This window comes from Pteropus vampyrus, unplaced genomic scaffold (assembly GCF_000151845.1).
Source record: "Pteropus vampyrus isolate Shadow unplaced genomic scaffold, Pvam_2.0 Scaffold272, whole genome shotgun sequence".
In the NCBI taxonomy this organism is placed as follows: Eukaryota; Metazoa; Chordata; class Mammalia; order Chiroptera; family Pteropodidae; genus Pteropus; species Pteropus vampyrus.
The window spans coordinates 513435-533682 of record NW_011889053.1 but is presented as its reverse complement, the minus strand read 5'-3'; the positions used below and the strand labels follow the sequence as shown (position 1 = coordinate 533682).

The window sequence follows — 20248 nt, the reverse complement described above, 5'->3', positions numbered from 1 at the left end:
TTGCCGACAAGTCAGGGTGACGCCTCCTTGACCAACGTGGCAGCTGGCAGGGACGGTGGCTTTCTCACTATGACTCCTGGCTCTGGGTGGGATGAGTAACAACCCTTTGTGCTGAGGACGTCACAGAAATCAGGGACCACAACGTAGACATGAAGGGGGAATTATGAGAAAAAATTACCTCCTCACCCGTCTTTCTACCCTTCTTGCCATTTGCATGCCCCTAACCTGACCCACCCAAATGGAATCCAAGCAAGAAAGCACAGTGTCGGATGCTTAAAAAAGAGGCCTTGTTAGATATGACACCCAAACACAAGACAGACAAATTGGACTTCAGGATTAAAATCTTTTATGCAACAGACAATACCATCAAGAGAGTGAAAACGCCACCCACAGAATGGGAGAAAATATTTGTAAATCATTCATCCGATAAGATACCTGTATCGAGTATATAAAGAACTCTCACAATTCAATAATTTAAAAATTATCTAATGTAAACATGGGCAAATGACTTGAACAGACATGTCTCCAGAGAAGACACACGAATGGCCAATAACCACATGGAAAGATTCTCAACATCAGTGACCATCAGGGAAACTCAGGGCAAAACCACAATGAGATGCTGTTTCCCACTGGGCTAACCAATCAAAACGACAGATAATGACAAGTGTCAGCACAGAGGTACTGCCGGTGGGAACAGAAACAGGTGTGGCCACGTGGCAAACCAGCATTACAGCTCCTCAGAGGTGAAACACAGAGTCACCACTTGACCCAGCACTTTCTCCTCTAGATAAGTACTTCCGAGAAATGACAACACACATCTACATAAAAATGCGTATGCGAATCGTCACAGCAGCATTACTCATCCTAGTCAGAAAGTATAAATGATCCAAATGTTAATCAAATGGATAAATAAAATGTGGTATATCCATACGGTGGAATGTTATACAGCTATAGAAAGGAATGAACTACTGATACATCCTACGATCGGGATGAAACTTGAAGACACTATGCTAAGTGAAATAAATCAGTCAGATCACACTCATGGGAAATTCTGAACAGGCAAATCTATAGAGACAAAAACGCAGAATAGTGGTTTAGTAGTTGAGGGTGGGAGGCCCGGAAGGCAGAGGACAATGAGGATTGATTGATAATGAATAGGAGAGTTTCTTTTGGGGGTGACTGAAATATTCTAAAATTGGTTGTAGTGATGGTTACCAAACTCTGCTGGTACAGTAAAAGCCACTGAACTATACCCTTTAAATGGGCGAACTGCATGGTATGGAATTATATCTCAATAAGTGATTTAAAGAAAAGAGAGAGGGAGGTCGTCACAAAGCCAGGAGCACGGCGCTTCACTTCCAGACGCTCTGGTCGTCCTTCAGTCCCCCAGGGGCCTCACAGCTGCACGAGTGTCCTGACCTAACAGGGACAGAGTTCTCATTCATTGTTTAAACCGTGTCTGGATTTGTCCCCACTCCTGGCAGCCTTGAATGCCCTACAATCACGGTCATGAGGGCAACATCCATGTCCGCCAGGACGCCCCACCGGCCAGCCACGCCAGCTGTCCTCGGCCCTGGGGGGCACATTCCTAATTAGGAAGGGCGATGAGGACAGCAGAATGGAAAGACGGAACTGTGGTTATGTGAAGGCAGACAGTTCCGGGTTCCCGGCGGGAGGTGTGTTTGTGGGGAAATGGGAACAGAATCTTTGGTGTCATGTTGGAACCGGTGGGGGCGGGGGACGGTGAGGTTGAGAACACCTGGGAGAGACAACGATCTTGAAGTCAGGGCAGTGGGCTCCTGCTCAGACTTGCTGGGCACCCCAAAATGGGAGTGTCGACAGAGGTGTGGGCAGAAAGAAGGAGAAGCGTGGCCGATGATGTCACCGGGGCCTCCTAAGGCAGAAACGGCAAAGCCATCTTGTCAATGTGACAACTGGCTATTCTCAAGGGACCTTGCGTGAACCCACAGGAGGAGTTTGTAAAAGACTAAAGCAATGAGGAAGTTAAAAGCATTCTGATAACTGGCTTCTGAGAAAATATCAAAGAAAACAACGTTAAAAAAAAAAAAAGGTATAAATGCAACACATAAGAGCGGGCACAATAAGATTATTGACCCAGCAAATTTAACGGAGATCGAACCCCGGCCCAGGTGCCATCCGGCAGTGCTTGCAGGAACAGGAAGCTCTCCTGTCACCTTTCAGGTTGTCTACTGAACCACTGAGGGGGGCGGGGGGCACATGGCCTGCTATGTAATTCTTTATAATTCGGACTTTCAAAGCCCTGTCAGAACTGGACCTTGAGACACAACGCCCACCCTGCGAGGCTCCCCAGATTTCACAACAAGCCAGCGAAGCCTTCTGGTTAGGTCGTAACACAGAAATTGGCACAGCGGGGATCAAAGTGACAAATCCCCGTTGACAGTAAAGAAACACCTTGCAGTTGAGACAGAGGCAGCGAAGACCCATGGGCTCCGGAAGCTGTGCTCGGCCACCCAGAACCAAGAAAGCGGGGGGCAGTGGGCAGTAGCACCTGTCTAGCTCCCCACACCGGCTTGAGGCAGAGGGCTTCCGTGTCATCCCCTGGTGTAACAATGACGAGAGGCCCTGGCTCTCCTTTAATCTTCTCAGAAGACGAGAAACAAACACCAGATTAAAACACACACACACACACACACAAACACCGCTAACCGCCCGAAATCTGTAAATGGACAGCTAAATCTGTATTTTTGGTTTGCTGTTTTTAGGAAACTTGACCCCCAGAATTCCCCTGTGTTGACCTTTTCTCTCTAAACGCAGGACACAGATGGGTCAGAAGGTGAACCGTGCCCAGCCGGGGCACACCTACCTGCAGCATATGACGGCCTTACACGAGAGTGCCAGGTCCAGGAAGCTCCTCCTGACCTCGAAGGACAGCGCGTACTTGAGGGTGTGGCCGTCGATGATGAGAGCCATGTCGTTCTCCTTGCCCAGCAGGTTGCCGAGGTCACTGCAGTGCTGAGTGATGGCTTCCCGCGTCGCCTGAAACGATAGTTGGGGAGAGTGTGTGTGTGGGGGGGTCACGTTGTTGCATGTTTAACGAATCGAAACCCAAACGAAAATCAAAAGTAAGTGTCTGGAAGTGACGGCACGCCCATTCTAACGCAAAATACGCCAGCGGAGTCCGACTTGGTATAGCTCTACATTCAAACTTCACCAGTGCCGCCCTGAACGAGCCCGATCCCGTCTGATCTTGGAAGCTAAGCAGGGTCGGGCCTGGTTAGTACTTGGATGGGAGACTAACTAGAAAGATCAGGTGCTGTAGGCGTAAATAATAATAATAATAATAAGAGGAAGAGGAAGAGGAAGGAGAAGGGATTTTAAGATGACAAGGTCCTTGCAACCTGTGAGGTCAAACAAAGGTTTCCTCACCTAAAAAAAAAACAAAAAACAAAAAAAAACTTCACTGGACGGCTCTCTCGGTCTGTCTTATTATATGCCAAATATCTACCTTTGATATTCACAGTAATCCATCCTGGCTGCAGTCTGTGGCTGATCTAGAGCGTCCAAATTCTTCCCCATTGGAACTTTGGTTACTGAGGCCCTCACGACTGCCTTTTTCTCCTGTCTCTTACACTACGTAAACGTTAGTCTCGGTGCCCCTAGAAACGCCGCATAAACAAATGTGCTTTCTGGGGAAAAGAATAACGTCGCTGGAACTTCATTTTGGCAAATATTTCTCAGTCTGCACAAGGTAATCTTAAAAGCATCCAGAAGATACTCGGGTATATGGAAATAACGGGAACGATTACTCTGAGGTCCCTGCCGAAAGCTTCGGATTAAAGATGAAATCATTTCTCTCCAGGTATCGTCAGCGTAAGAAACGAACTGCCGATCTTTTCACGTCACAGAAAATATCTAATCAGATTAAACCGCCAATACTTTTTAAAAAATTACTACCAGCCTACATAAGTGCCTTGGTGTGGTGTCTATTAGGTGGAATTAAAGCATAGAACCGTTTTTAAGATTTTTAAAAATATATATATATATATTGTTCTGATCTTCCCAGTGAATTTATGACTCTGACTAGAATATCTGGTTCATATATAAGAATGTAATTTTTGGCTCATAATAAAAAATCTGGTTTAAGTTAATCGGGAAGCACAAAAGTCTGCTGAAATTATTTTGTCTGGACAACTATCCTTTGGCTATTAAGTTACATTTACATGCAATTCATCATGGGATAACATAAATTACAGTCTTAAAGAAAGAATTTGAATGCACAGGAATCCTCCCACCTCTGCAGTCACCACCGAGAAGCAGTTCTACTGTCTTACTGCTCAGTTTTCAGTCAACAAGAGACACTTGGCGATATCAGAAAGATGTATTTCAGGCACGGTCGTGGTCTGGAGCCCAGTTCCGACAGCGTGGACTCTAGTCCCAAGTGTCCACCTACCACCTCTATGACCTTGGGCAAATTACTTAACCTCTTTAAATTGAAATTTTCTCGAATGTAAAATGGAGCTAAAAATATTAATTCGATAGCACTTTTGTAATGGACAAACAAGCTCAACGGTGTAGCTTGCTTAGCTCTGGGCTTGGAGTATACTAAGCGCTCAATAAAACCCATTCTTCCTCCGCTACTATTGATACATTAAGAATTTCCCATCCCAAGGGAAATACACACTTCTGCTACTCGGACAGTGAAAAAATGCCATGATTGACATTGTCATAAGAGAAAATGGATAGAACAGCGCTCTAATAATAAAAGTTAAGTACTTTTATGAAAAACAAAAATAAAGGAAACTATACTTTTTCTCCATAATTAGTTGAGTCGTTCTGAATGTGCAACAAAACATCTATGAAAACATCTGTGTTTACCGAATTTGTGCAAACAGCCTGCCCTCCAGAACCTGCCCTCCAGCCTGCCCTTAGAGAGAAGAAATTCCTCTCACTCAGGGGAATCCCAGCTCGGCGGCCTGGGGAACTCAAGACGGGTCTGGGCAGTTCTGGAGGGTGTGCCTGCCGGGGGTCGATGTGTAGCGGACACGAAGCCCTCCAAGGAAATATTTCACCGGAAAGAGGAGCCAGGGTACAGAGATCTGGTCTGCGGGCGACGTGCTGATGCTGTCGCAGAGGCTCGGGCTAGCCTGGTGTCCTTTACTCCCAAAGGCCTCCCCCATGGACTTATGAAGGGAAAGGCTGAGGCATAAAAACCAGAGATGTACAGACCATTGCCTGTGGCCTTTTTAAGGGGGCCTAGCACACATGGAGCTTTGTAGAGACAGTAATATTACAAAGGGTGCTTTCTCTGCTTAGGTCATTTCTGGAGTGTGCACAGGGATGGAGGGGACACCGATGGCTCTTCCTCCTCAGCAGGAGGTGGAGTGGGGAGGCCCCAAGTTCGGGCAGCTGATCACCTGTCACTGTGCGAGGCTCTGGACGGGGGCAAGGACGGTGCCACCAGAACGAGCCTGAGCACTGGGGACACGAATGGCAGAACTGCAGGCTGAGAAAACTATGTTCTTGAAACAAATGCAATTTCTCCCTCCCCCCCAAAAATGTGTAGGGGAAGCACCCGAAAGGGAGCTGGAGTTTTGACGGAGGCGGGCGAGGACAGAGGGGCACACGTGGCTGCTCTTCCTGGGAGCCTCTCACTGTGTCACAGCCCTCGGTGACCTCGGGAACTCGGGTGATACCAAGCTGGAGTATTTTCAAGTTGAACCACGAAAAGCACTATGGACTGAATGTTCGCGTCCCTCCCAAACCCTAATGCCCAGTGCGATGGTATTTGGAGGCTGTGACTTCGGGAGGAGATTGGGTCGTCAGGGTGGAGACCCCGTGACGCAATTAGAGCCTTTACAAGGAGAGACAGGAGACCAGCTTCCCTCCAGCCCTCCCTCATCGGATGCCGGATGTGCTGGCACCTTGATCCTAACACCCCGCCTTCGAAACCATGAAGAATAACTTTCTGTTGTTTAATCCGCCCGAGTCCACGGTATTTTTGTTCTGGCAGCCCGAGCGGAGCCCACCGGCCATGCAGTGCTATTCTTGGCGTAATGGATACAGACCGGCTTGTGACCGCAGCAGCACGAGGGCACTCGGGCACCGTGCAAACAAGCGACCACCGCTCTCGTGTCTGCTGCCTCGAGTAAGCCTCTAACAGAACACATAACCGCAGTGACAGGTACGTGCCGAGTGTGGAACCACGGCGAGAAGGTCACTAATGCACGGAAGGGACACTAGTGCAGAGGCCGCCTGTGGGAGGGAACGAGAACCCGCTGGCTGCGCCATGTCGAGCTGCAGTCGGCGGGAGCCCAGGGGTCGTGCCTGCCACTTGCAGAGAGAACACCAAGCATCACTCAGTTACACACGTCAATGAAAGACACTTCACGTTTATATTCTATTGACCAGGCATTTTCTTGTTCACTGGTAAGTAGTACGTTAACAAATAGTTTTCTCGTGTATCAAATGGGTTCGACGAAGCAGTCAGGTGAGTCAAGCCTATTATAACCAACCAACCAAGATATAGTTATTGGGGTACCTACTATGCTCCCATGGTGATTTAAAAAAAAGAAGCAATACCAAGAGGACACATCACATGTTACCTACGCCCATAAATATTACAGTCGGGGTGGCAAATATACAAAATTAAAGCTGAGGTAATCAAAATCTAATATTCTGCTAATGAGCAGAACCTAGACACCACCACCATCATATCTGCCTGCTTTGGCTCATTTTCATAGGTGGCTGGTATTACTCTGAACTATAAATTCGACGAAAGCAGAAACTCCCTTTGCCAACCTCTGATCATGCTAACCCTTAGCACGTGCTCAATAAATATACTGACTTTATCAACGAATCGACATATCTCAGTCATGATTCTAAACACGCATCGTAATATCGTTAAGGGACCATTTGCGAGTCTCGGAGGCATCCATTTTGCCTGACCTCCTGGTACATCTTGCATTACGATTTCCTTAAAAATAACTGGCTTTTGATGCTTATTCCTTGTCTCCTGGCCTTTCTGCTTTCAGCTTGCTCGGCTCCTAACCTCCCTTCTTACCTATTTTCCATCTCGGTTTCCCTTTGCTTCATCTGCTCAGAATCGCGCCTTTGCCTCTGAGATCGAAAACCTTTCCCACTACTAAAACCTCCCCAGACACACCCTGCTAACGCCTCATCTCCGGCCTCTGCTTTGGTTTTAATCCTTGTGCTTTCAATGCCCACTCAGCAACAACCTTTGATCAAACCCAGACTAGCCAGGCTCACCACACACGTGTGTCAGAATATAGGTCCCTCTGTGCAGTTCTCGAGTGAGCCAATTGGAGGTATTACTATCACAAACAGTTCCTTATTCTCAAATGGACTATGATTCAAAAGTCTATTTGTAAGTTAGTTATTGGGCACTTAGAATCCATTTTCCCAAAGGAACGATGTTGCAAATTGCGGTTGGATCCCAGGGCCTGTTAATGCCTATTTAGCTTAGTCGCTAAAATTTATACTGCAGTCTCTTATTTTAATAAAAAACCAATTACCGAAGGTTACAATGGACTTAGCTGTTATGAGGGGCGTAGGGAATTGGGGCTGGGGGGTTCGTTCCCACAAGATGCAAAACATTCCCAAATCCTTAATTACAGCTTGCCGTTAAGGCATTAATATCAAAATAGGTATTTCCAGCTTTTCATACACGTTGTATGATTTTACTTTCCTTCACAATTAGACACGTACACATAATTGAATGTCACAAGCTGGGCATCCGTTTCCTGGGATCGCCTGCTGACGGAGAAGCCATCGGAGGTCCATAGGATGGAGCCTGAAGCACGCTTCCGAGCGCAGCCCGCTCAGCTCACGGGTAGGTGGGGTCTGAAAGGCGGTTCTCCTGCTAACCACTTTTTGGATTTAATAAACAAACCGGGAAAGATGAAAAGTTCTAGAACCTGGATGCATTTCCACCCATCTGCAGTTCGCAGGAAACTCCTCAAAACTGAAGAGCGCCAGCACCAACGAAACCTGCCGAGGCCGGTCACCCGCTCCCCGCCGCGAGCCGGGCATGGCAGCCGCAGCTGCCTCTGCCCTTCCTTTGATGTTCTGCAAATTCCAACCGGCTCAGAGCTGACGATGCTGAAAACCAGGAGGGTTCAAGTTTCATGAGCAGCAATTCAACCAGATCACGCTTAGCCTTCAAGTTCAAGAGCAAACTCCCTTCTCCTGAATTAACCTCAGGCTAGTGAGTATCCGACGATGATGCGCGCCCTCCAGACGAGGGTTCCCAGTGGTTTCGTTGTGTTTTCATTCCATTCGTCTGTTTTTCTGGTCCCTTGTCAACTGTCAGATGCATCTCTCCTCACTCTCCCCCTCTTCCATCCTCCGGAGTATTCCCACTGTCCAGCCTCTCATCCCAGGTACCGCTGCATTTCACCATATTCCCACCTCTTTCTTTTCTTTCTTCTTCTTCTTTTTTTTTTTACTGTCATTTTAATGTCCAAGATTATCTCACCTCTTTTTTGACAGCATTAGTACTCTCAATACTTTTGCACTTACGGACCTTAAGGGGTGTGAAAGTTCATAAAGCTTAAGACAAAGCGCGCATCCAGCATTCCCATTGTAGGCTGACAAAAGAAGTCAAGGCTGAAACCAAGACAGTTGCAATGGTCTCTGCTACCAACTTCTAGTGCCAGCAGAGCCAAAACCTCTTTGCTCTGGATGTCACTTTGCTCTAATCTAGGAAGATCTCTAAATTTAAAATTCACTAGTAGATAAGAGGAATCTCTGTAAAATGTGTAATGTTCTCAGGACTTCCTATAATACCAATAATTTCAAGGCAGACCGGATGAGACTTCACAGGCATTATTAAGCAAACATTCTCAAGAGAGAATGTGGCCTCTTGCCTACAAATACTCGGGTGCCTGTCTGGTACCCTCAGGTCACCTTTTATCTCTACCCCCCATCAGGCATTTCTCTACGCTGGCCATCTCTGCCTCCCACGAAATGTTTCAATTTATGATAAAAAAAAATTCTTGTACTCTCAGAGTAAACGAATCCCCAATTTACTGAATTCACACCAGCATATAAGTTCTGCAGAAGTTTTCCTCGTTTTGTTTTGTTTCTTGTTAACCAGCTTTGTTGAGTTAAATTAACATAAAGTTGAGACATTTGAAGCGTACAATTCAATGAGTTTTGCCAAAGGTGCAGAGTCATGCAATCTCTTCCACAATCAAGATACAAAACATGTCCATCGCCCCACAATGTTCCCTCCAGTTGTACTGCAGGCAATTCCCTCCCCTCACCATCATCGATCTTATTAATCGTTTATTTCTTTTTGTTTCTAAGTAGTATTCCAAGCTATGAACATACCACAGTATGTTTATCCATTCACCCATTATTATTATGCATTTGATTTGTTTTAGAATATCGTGAATAATTCTATAGATGTTTGTATACTAGTCTCTGTGTGGACAAACGTGTTTATTTCTTGTGGGTAGCTGCCGGAGACTGGATTTACTCTGTCATACCATCTATACGGATGCACACAGAGCAAGTGCATGTTTGACTTTACAGACGTGAGACTGTCTTCCAATGTGGTGGCGTCATTTCCCATTTTCACTGATCCTGTCTGAGTGTTCCGGCTTCTCCTTATCCTGCCAATGCTCGAATCATCAGTCTTTTTCATCCTGGCCATTCTAGTGGGGATGTAGTGTTAGATTTAGTGGTTTTAACTTGCATTTCCCAAACAACCGTTGAATATCTTTCAATGCTTAGTGAATTAACTGAACTTTTGTTTGCTGGGATTTCAAGACATACAACTAAGCGAAGTGGACCGATTCCAGTAGTACACTGAGGACATGTCTGTGTAGTGGGTAACACCTGCGGACAGAGGTTGGCCGAGAATTTCTCTTTAAGACAGCTGGACACCCTCCTTTGCATTTTCTCCTTTTCTTTGTGCGTCTTGCACCTCTAAAAGATCCATGTTTTCCTGCAGGCATTCCGGGCGGAGTTAGAAGAGAGGTATGGAAGAGGAGTATATGGAAGAAACCTGCCAGCAGCTGCTAATGAATAAGCATCATTTACAAGAAAGGGACTATTTCTTCACATAGGCTTCAGACTCTAGGAAGTTTGAACACTATCAATCACCACTATTTGCTGAAAGAAAATCTGACCAACAGTTGTGACAAAGCTCACATCACTGAGGTCAAAAAGTTCCCTGAAAATATGTACCTTTTTTCATTTCTCAAAGGATATTCAATGCAAACCTAATATGTTTAATTTGTTTTCTTCCAAAAATTAGATTTTGATTTTAGTACTAGGAATCCTTTTACAAGCTAAACAAATATATTTCTGAATAGCTGGGTAGAATAAGATCTCAAAAATAATTTACATGCTTGAAGAAGCATGTGCTATTTGGACCTCGATTATGGATCCTTTTTGCAATTTTTAGAATTGAGATTCATCTTAAAGCAGATAACCCTTTTCTATAAGAAATGATTTCAAACCGTGAGCCTCCTGCAAGAAGAATGTGAAATCAGCATTTGTAAACACTCACTCAGCTGTGTATAAAATGACTCTCCGTAATCCCATAGAATAGTTGCTTGTCACATATTTGTCCAGATTGGATCTCTGAAAGTCACTGTATACTTTGGGGACACAACGAGTCGCTGCCACATTTAATTTCAACCCGTCAATTGGGAATATTTTAATTATGAACATAACAATGTTGGCTTAATTAATTTCCTGATCTTTGGGGATTAAAATTTTTTAACTTATAACATATCAATGATACAGCCACTGCACTATTTCTAAAGTTTCCTTGATTCTTGAAGGAATTACAAAGTGCCCAAACCAAACACAGTGGTGATTAAGTTCATAAACTTAAAAAGAAATTGCTGCAGAAAATGATTTCTAGACAAAGTTTGTGTGTTTTTAATAAACTATGCAATTAAGTCATATGTTGGGTAAACTTTAGTGAAGGAAAACAGAGTCTATTAATCTCACACAAAAAAAAGGTAAAATATCAGTTGCGAACTAAAGATCTACATTTGCTTCATGCTGACAAATACTAATATCTGTTACGTCACCATCGGTAGCTTTGGCAAAGTCATTTCAATTCTGGAACTACTTATTTGCTGTACAATAAAACCAGTTTCTTAAAAAACATATGCTAACTTTTTAAACAAATCTTAGCAGCTGCCATGTAAGAAAATGAGCATAATAATCTTAATTAGTTAATTTCCTAACCTTGGGGGTTTAAACTTTGAACTTTAATATTTCGATAATACAGCCACTGCATTTACTACTTCTCAAGTCTTCTGGGCTCTTAGAGGAATCACAATGCACCCAGACTGCGTGTAGACTTGTACAAACAACAAAAACGGTAAGACATTTCCGAAAGAGAAATAGTAAAGGCAGATATTAAAAAAAAATCCCAAATGCATATGTGGCAGCTGCGGGCTGTGCAGACAGGCAGTGAAGACTGCAGCCATGGGGAGAAAATGGGGCCTTGGGCTCGCATCTAGTGCCCAGCAAACGCGCTGGACGCACAGGCCTGTGCCGGGCTGCCGCCCACCGGCTCCCAGGCTGCAGCTGAGCCACCGTGGGTCTGGTTCTAGAAAGAGCCGGCCAGTGGGACCTCTTCAGTATTTCTTGAACCAGGAGGATTGCGGGGAGGGGGATAGAGAGAGTTATGTGTGAGAGGAAAGAACAGCTGAGCACAGATCCTCTAATACTTTAGGAAAATGCCTCTCGTTTACATGGAATGCTGTTCACACGCTTAAAACTGGGACTATTTTCCAAACGACAGTCTCCAGTTGGTAAGCTAAGGGGCATACAAGTTTGAAAAATAAATAAGATCAAATAAACAGGAAAAATATAGAAAAAAGTCTCACTTCCACTGTAGACCTCCCACACTGACGATGGAGTGAGTCACATACACCCGGCCGAGGCTCCCCTAATCACACGGAACCCATAACCACCCAGGGGAAGGGAGGGCGGGCCCTAGGGCCGGCGGAGGCCCACCTCACCATCCACTTCTCTGCACAGCCCGGCGAGGGGTCAAGGTTATGGAGACAGAAGTTTACGTTGAAATACATAGCAAGAAAAAAAAATCCTTTAATTCATCCTTGGCCATCAAGCGTCTACGATGTGCATAAGCTCTAGGGGTAGGGAGGCCTGGAGACAAAGAGCATGACACAGACATTGGCACGCAACGGCCAAAGGTCACCTCGTGCCTGGCACGTCCAGCCAGCTGGTATCGGAGGCCTAGGAGGAGCAGTGAGCCGCAGATGCAAGTTAGGACAGTGCTGGGGTGGCGAGGCAGGCAGGCCATGGGGAAATGTTTGGACGCCCCCCCTGACAGAGCCTACAAGGGGACAGCAAAGCCAGCTTCCGTGTATGAAAATCCCACACTCACTGTTCATCGTGCAAGATCACCAAGATGGAGGATGGATTAGGATGAGGGCACAGACCAGCTAACGGGGCTTCAGGTGATGAGCACGTAACCTGTGACCGGGTCAAAGAGACAAAACCAAGAAACGTGTCTCAGAAAAAGAACACGCGGCGCTTGGCGAACGGTCAGAGGCGGAGAGAGGAAGAGGGTGAGTTGTGAGCTGCTCGCCAGGGAGCTCAGCCTGGCCAACCTCTGGGAAAGGGAGGCAGAGGGACTCGGGGAGGGCTGGTGGCACGTGGTTGGGAGGCAGAGGACACTGTATTTTGACTTTGTGGAACGAGAGTTGGCTCTTGGGTTTAAGAGCAGCCTATGTTCCCTGCTAGACCGTGGAGGGAAGGCACACTGAGACGGGGTGGGGGGACGAGGGCGCGAGCGTGTCCTGGCCTGGGCCACCGGTGCTGCTCTCTGGGACATCACTACTCAGAAGCCACGTCACCCACTACACCGCGCCCCCCCACCCCAAATGCCTGCCAAGCTCCTCCTGAGCATCCGGCAGCCATCACTCGCTCTTCCTGGATCGTATAACCTTTCAATCAGTGCTGGCCGAAGAATGGGAAAAGAAACCACTTGGGTAGTTTTCTTACCACTCCCTCTGGCTGACAAAAGCAAACAAACAAATCACTCAGCGTTCAGCAGGTGCTGAGAAACGCCTGCCATGCCGTCTGGGGAACATCTGCTGCTTCCTGAACTCCCGACCCTGGCCGGGGCCATCGCCCACGGCCTGCCGTGCATCGCCTCCTCTCTGTCTGTGCCAGTCCCAAATGCATCCGAGTTGTGACAATGGCCTTCTACTGAACAATTTTAAAGTATTCGAGCCACCCACTGGGTGGGCCACTCACATGTTCAGTGAGCCGTTCGTGGAACGCAGACCGTGGGCACACAGATGTGCTCGCAGATCCAAAGGCCCCGTGCTCAGGGGGCTCGCATGCTAATGAGGGGACAGGTGTGCAGCAGACAGACACCGGACACGTGGCACGAGTCGGATGTGCCCTGGAGGGAAATCGAGCAGGGTTTAGGAAGCAGGGGTCTACCGGGAACTGGACATCGGAAGACGCCGTCACGGAGGTGGAGACTGACTTCCGAGCGGAAATACAACCGTTTATGCTCAACTGAACAAAAGGCTCCAATGGTCGATCTGATTGGCCAGGAAATATAATCGAGAGGTTGATTTTAGGTTTATTATTCACCTTACATTAAAAAATATAACTTTTTTTTAGCCAAAATTAAAAGCCAGGTGATTTCATATGAAAACTCTGATATTCAGTTTCTCTCGAAAACTTAGTGCCTGGTGCCCATGGTCCTGCAAAGTCACCGCCTGTCAGCGAGCCCAGAGCCTCCCAAGCCTGGCGTGCCAGCTAGCTGTGGTCAGTGGGCATGTGTGGCTTTGTTCCTCTGACCCACCGCCCCACGGAAAGCGGGGATGAGAATCACAGGGCAGGCCATGGCTTCCTAGTGTGGGGACACAGGTCCCCCTGAAGCATCACCACCGTGTCCCTGGCCCTGTCACTTTGGCGGACTCTAGTCCTTTCATTCCTGATGGGACACAGCCAGTACCGAGAAGGGCTCCCACGAGGGCCCCACCCGGCTGCCCTGCAGGGTCATCGTGGCTGTTTCTGGTACAGCCGTGGGGCCAGACGCTTTTCTCCACCCAGCTGACCAAAGTTCAGCCCCTAAAATTCAGCTAGTAGTTTTGAAAGAACCTATACATTCCCAGATTTAAAACCCAAAAGGTATCCAGGGGGACAAGGGTTTCCTGAAGCTTCTTAAATTGCTTTCTACAGAGATTTAACCTTTACTCTAACACACATACACGCACACACACGCACACACTCTCACTTTTCCAGATGGCCAGCATTTCTACAGGGAAAAATAAAGTGTCGGCTTCACTATTTAAAATGTTGAATAAGATGGCATATTGGATAGTGTTAGTAACTCCTAATGAGCCTGTGAGAACTTCCTTCTTCACGTACACACTTTTGAGCTCCCAAGCTTTAGACTAAATGCTTAAAAGGAGAAAAGCTATTCTGAGGAAAAACAAAACAAAACATATGTATGATATATAATATATGAAGATAGAAAATAAATAAAACATTTATTTATATACTGTATACATACTATATGCTATACAAAATTCTATATAAACATATTACATATATAATATACGTAACAGAAACCACCTTTATAAACCTTAATAAATTAAACTCAATTCAGCAAACTCTATGCTGCAACAAGCAGGTGATCTTCAAAGTCCTGGAGGCTGTAAAGATTGATAAGCCCCACACCCCCTGTCTTCAGGAGACTTCTGGCAGAGACACAGAAATAAAAAACAAAACAGGGTAAGTGCTATTACAGAGGACTGTCAGAGAGGGGTAAGAAGCAGGAGAAAACTACCAAAACCAATAGAGATTGGTGTATAATCGCCAACCTTTAAAGAGAAGTAATAGCGGAAAATTTAAGATGGAAACCTCAGCGGACCTTAGGGGTGGACAGTGAGCATTCCAGCACAGCAGGCCACGCTGCACAGGAACTGTAGCCCGACAGCTGTCCTTACCTGCCCGCCGCGTGGAAGGAACACCTAGAGGTGCTTGGGAAAGCTAGGCTGGGGCAAGCGGGAAAGGTCCTGGGTTAAGAAAGCGAACTTCCTACCAAAAAACTGCTTCAGGGCTCAGCCCAAAGACCCTTCCTGCGTGGATCTTGGGGACCTCGGCTGGTCTTATGACCTTCAGTATGTGGTAGACAATTCCAGAGCCATGTACGCATCCAACGACCGCGCTTTGTATGTCTGCCTGAGCATCTAAGGAGGCATCCCAAACACAGCATGTCCACACTGAACTCTGGGCCCCCTTCTCAAGCCTGCTCGTCCCTGCGTTCAGTCGTTACGGACCACCAACAGTGGGGACTCTGCAGTGAACGCGCTCTATCCCGTCAGCTCCCGACGATGCCGCCCTTCCAGCTCAAGCCGAAAATGTTGGGGTCACTTATTCCCATTTTGCACACCCCACATAATCAATCCATCAGCAAACAACAACACTCGCGCCTTCGAAATGCATCCAGAACCTGGCCGCATCTCACCATGCGCCTCCCGCTAACCGCCTGCTCCGTTATTCTCACCATGACAGACCCGCTAACACGAAGGCAGAGTCCGTCCGTCCCTCTGCTGGGTCTGGCAAGGTTTCCGTTCGTGCCCCAGTAGCAGCCAAGGCCATTCCCATGGCCGGAAGGGCCCAGCACCCTCCTGACTCGGCCATGCCACGGCACTCACTGACATCTCGGTGTCTCTCTAACACATCGCACCGTCCTGCCCCCTCCTAGGCCTCCAAGGGCTCACCTCCTCGTCACAGTGTCACCTGCTCCTTCTGAGCAGCCATATTTAAAACCACACCCCCCTCACGTGCACATACACACACACACACTCCTTATTTCCCTTTCCTGCTTTGTTTCCCTCGGGGCACTTATCACGGTTCAACCTTCTGTATCATTTACTTCTGCACTTTGCTCACTGTCTGCCCTCCCCACTAGGTTACGAGCCCCTGGGGGCCAGGGAGTTTGGGGCTGACTCTGTCACTGTTGTCTCTTCAGGCTCAGGACAGAGCCTGACCCACAGAATACATTCAACTCTTTACTGAATAAAAGGATGGCTCAGAAAAGGCTAACGGGGAGAAGCTGGCAGACAAGACAAGGTCAGACACTCTGCTGACAGCCACATATACAGGGAGGCCTGGGCTGAGCGAGCGACAGGGTTGAAGTCTTGTCAGGAGCATAATGTGCAGGGTTTGGTGACGGTGCGAGGGCTGTTAGCTTGAACCACAGCTGACGACCTTCACGGAGACAGAAGAGGCCAGAGGGGTGAGGAAGTTGGGGGACGAGGAGGACAGATAGACCCGAGCTCAATTTCTGAGCCTGTTAATTTAGAGGAGGCACATTACTATATCCTTCCGAAACATAGTAAAAGCCTAATAAACTCCACCAAGACAATTTTTAAAGGTTTAAGTCACTCAGATTCACTGGGTGTGTGCCACAGCTTACACGCTACCCTCCAGAACACAAGTAAAATTACAAACACCAGAAATATGTGGGAAATGATGATCTGCAGAAGACCAGGGTGTCCCTGGTGCTCGAAACTATGTAGAGAATAAAAAAGAGAAGAGGCTCTGTTCTCCAGACTCGTGTTTAATAGGCTCTAAATGCAGCACAGATTTGACCTTTGCTCGAAATAGATTTTCTTGGAGAGAAGGGAAGAAAACATTGATTCATCAGAGACTCCTGAACAGCCTACTGTTCACGTTACTTGGAATAAAGTCTGCTTTAAATCAGAATCCTTGAGACACAGAAATAAATATACCGAGAAGTTTCTAATTCTGAGCTTTCGCCAACTGATTATTTTCATTCACAACAGTGGATGAACTTGATACGGTCCCCGCAGAAGCGGACCCACGACCACGGAGCGGAGCCGTCCGTCCGGGCTCCGGCTTCGGCTCGTCTCACGGTCAACGCTTTCCGTGAAACAAATGAGAGAGGCCCGCGAGACGGAGGTGGCGTTCCAGGCGTTTCCGAGGGTTACTTTAGCAACATTGGAGGAATTAAAGGAAACCCAGGGGCAGAAACGTTTCCAGCGAGCTCTGAGAAGGGTAAACATGAACGCGTCAATACCAGGAGTGTTCTCTCGGAGAACGTGAACCCCACTGCGCTAACCTCCGTCACTGACGGCACAGATACGAGGGCCAGCTCGGCAGTCGACGTGTCCTTACTCTGTTCTTTAATCGTTTTGTTTCCTCTCAAGAATTCTGAGTGTTTGGCTGTTTCATTTCATACCATGTCGGACAACAGTTGGAAGGACAAATCCAAATCCACAGAAGTCTGCCTTGCTGTCTATTTGCTTCTGTTTGGGAAAGAATTTGAAAATGTGTTTTGGGGTGTCAGGTACATAAATGACCTCGGGGCTCCGAGCAGGTAATAAAAAGTACGACTGTGACATTAAGGGGTGGTGGGGTCTGTGGCCAACCGGGACGTGCCTGTCCCGACCTACCAATACGCATAGGACTATCCAAACAAAACACCACTTGCAGGCTAAATTTGGCCCACTGACCATCAATCTGCCACAATTATCAAGTCTGATCAGAGACTCGATAAGAAAAAGGAAATGATGATTCACGTAGCATTTCTCACAAACAACAAGCACTCCAACATGCTGTCACGGGAGCCACCGTCTGTAATGACACACCGCGCCCTCACTGGTGAAGGGAAAGCATCGGCATTAGCATTTCAGTGGAGATGAGGACTCATATCTACAAGGAATCATTTTGGAGCTTTAATGACAAGAATAAAATACACGTCTGTAGTCTGAAACGGTGTACTAACACACACGCACGCGCGCACATACACACGAAACCTGGCAGGAGTATATTACTCTTCTACCAAAGCGAGCTTTCTGGGAAGCTTGTGTCTGGAAGACTTAGAACTGAAAGAACCAACCGCAGCCCGCAGAGAGGGAGGGCTGACACAGAGATGGATTAGAAAACTGCCACCTGCACCCTCAACCGCAGCCTCGTCCTCGATGTCACAGGCTCATGCCCGCAGCCAGCGTGTGCGCACAGGGCCTCCCCCCTAACCTGTTTCCTCCCCACCCACCGCTCCTAAAATCACCTCGAACTGTAACGTTGGCAAATCATTTTTCTGCTTATGGTCCTTTGCCCTCTTTATGTCCTATCAAATGCGATATTTGGAGATCGATTTAATGTTGACTCTTTTTGTTTGATGATTTTCATTATTATTGCTCACGATCTTTGATGGCAAATGACCCCAGACTCTCTCTCTCTCTCTCTCTCTCTGGTCGCTTTAAGCATTTCTGTTTTAAAATCCAAGGCAAGACTATTAAGTATAAAAGAAAGTCATAAAGACATGTGAAACCAGCCAGAAGGGACCTGGCCGGCACGACAGGCCAGCCCCCAGCCCCGGGCCCTGCGTGAGGACACTTCATGTTCCATAAGTAACTTACCCGTCTACTGTGAGGGGAGCGCTTTAATGCTGCTGTAAACCCATACGCTCACGTGACTCCTCAGAGCAGTCCTCGCAGTGCAAGAACTTTCGGGAAGGACACCCTGCAGCTGAGGGCCGGGTTCGACATTCCTCGGGGTGTAACTCAATCAGCCGGCCTGCATAAAGTCACCAGACGACTGCTTTCTGAAGAAAGTGAGTCGCAGGCCTAATCATCAGCTGCGTGCCCCGTGGAGGGAAAATGACCCGCAATAACGAAGGTGGGGAAAATTACTCTCGTGTGAGCTTTAAGAGTTTTCGTGACAGAGGAAGAGAACTGTGGCCAATTAAAGCAGCGGCAGAACTAAGGAAAACAACAGCCGGGGAGCGTGCCAGGCCACTCCGGTCTCCCCACCTGCAAGGTGACGGGGGTCCCCGAGCCACATTCCGGGCAAGGACTTTATCCTCGATTATCGTCTCTCAGAACAACGAGGTGTTTGTGGGGGAGCGTGGAAGAAGCGTCCACAGGAGCCCAGAAGCAATGGTGGAAGGTGGAGAAGAAAGACTCTGCAAACGGAGTGTGGCTGAGGGACGCCAACCCTTCATCAGCCTCCATCGTCGTCGCGAAAGCTACACGGCATTTCTTACTTAACAGAGTCTACATGACGAAGAACGGCAATCGCATTTTTTTCTACGCTTAGCTTTCCTCCAGCTGTAGTTACACACGTCGAGTTACACACCGAAATCGATACGCAGTGATTGCACCGGTGAAGGACCACAGCGTCCTCCGTGGCCTGGATTACATTCAAACGCAGCCGCCCAGTAGAGACCCCCTCCCATCAGTTAGAGGGCGAACCGGACCACAGCCCAAGCAGTCAGTCTAAAGTTTTCCCCTGTTCCTGTGGATTTCAAAAGGCATATACGTGAGAACAGCACAAACCACTGAGGTTTCTTTTTTTGACATCTCAGATCTCCGTTTTCACACATCCTCGGCAAATATGTTATTTCGAGGTGTTCTTTGTTTTGACAAGGGGTAGGAGGGAGGAGAAAAGGTGAAATACTTGCCTCTAAGAAGGAGAAATGAACCTGTCCACAAGTTCACGTTGGCACAATTTCTCTTTCCATTAGGAGCCAACTGTCGGTCCTGTCACTGCCCTCGAAAGCTGCACTGGTGGCTTCCTGCTGGCTTACCTGCCAGCCACAGACTGAACAAGAGGGGCCACTGCCCTGAGCCCCATGGCGGTCAGGACCGGAGAAACACACACCAGCTGTGCTGTTGCCCAAAATCATGCCCATCCATCCCTGGAGGAATTATGAGCGTCGAAATAGTCAAGTTAACACCAAGTCGGGGGTACGCAAACACTTTGTTCTCATGCAACATGGGAAAAACCTTCTAAAACATTAGCGCTAGTCCCAACTTCATTTTGAAATGCAGGAACTAAGAGGCCAAGACGGCTGAGTGCAGAAGGCGCCTGAATGATGATGCCCGAAGCCCCTCGCTTTGCTTTCAAAGAGACGGAGATGGCGAGAGCTGGCGAGGACGTGAGCGGTTAGCGACAGAGGCTGCAGAGCTCTGCCGGGGTCGAGAGACCCCAGCGCTCGGCAGTTCTCTTGGCCCCACCGCCCCACTCTGCTCTCTGAACCTTCAGTGTCCATGACTCTGCCCTTGGTCTTGACTTTCCTTTTCGCCTCCCTCCACCCTTCCTCGGTTTCCCGGGGCTGCCAGCACTAACCACACACAGGGCGGCTTCAAACGGCACAGTTCCGGCACCTAGGGCCATGCTCTCTCCGAGCCTGTAGAGGAGAGGACTTCCTAGCCCCTCTGGTGGGTTTCTAGAAATTCCGTGGCTAGCAGCC

The 20248-nt window shown here is 47.7% G+C and overlaps 1 protein-coding gene and 1 pseudogene across 1 annotated transcript in view; one reads left to right on the top strand and one right to left on the bottom strand.

Moving 5' to 3' along the window:
- Positions 1-20248, bottom strand: part of ATP8A2 (ATPase phospholipid transporting 8A2) — a 390044-nt gene that overhangs the window by 278327 nt on the left and 91469 nt on the right. The window contains exon 16 of the mRNA XM_023520615.1: positions 2846-3018. Coding sequence (XP_023376383.1) covers positions 2846-3018 — 173 coding nt within the window. The remainder of the gene's footprint in view (positions 1-2845; positions 3019-20248) is intronic.
- On the top strand, positions 3186-3304 carry LOC111729637 (annotated as a pseudogene).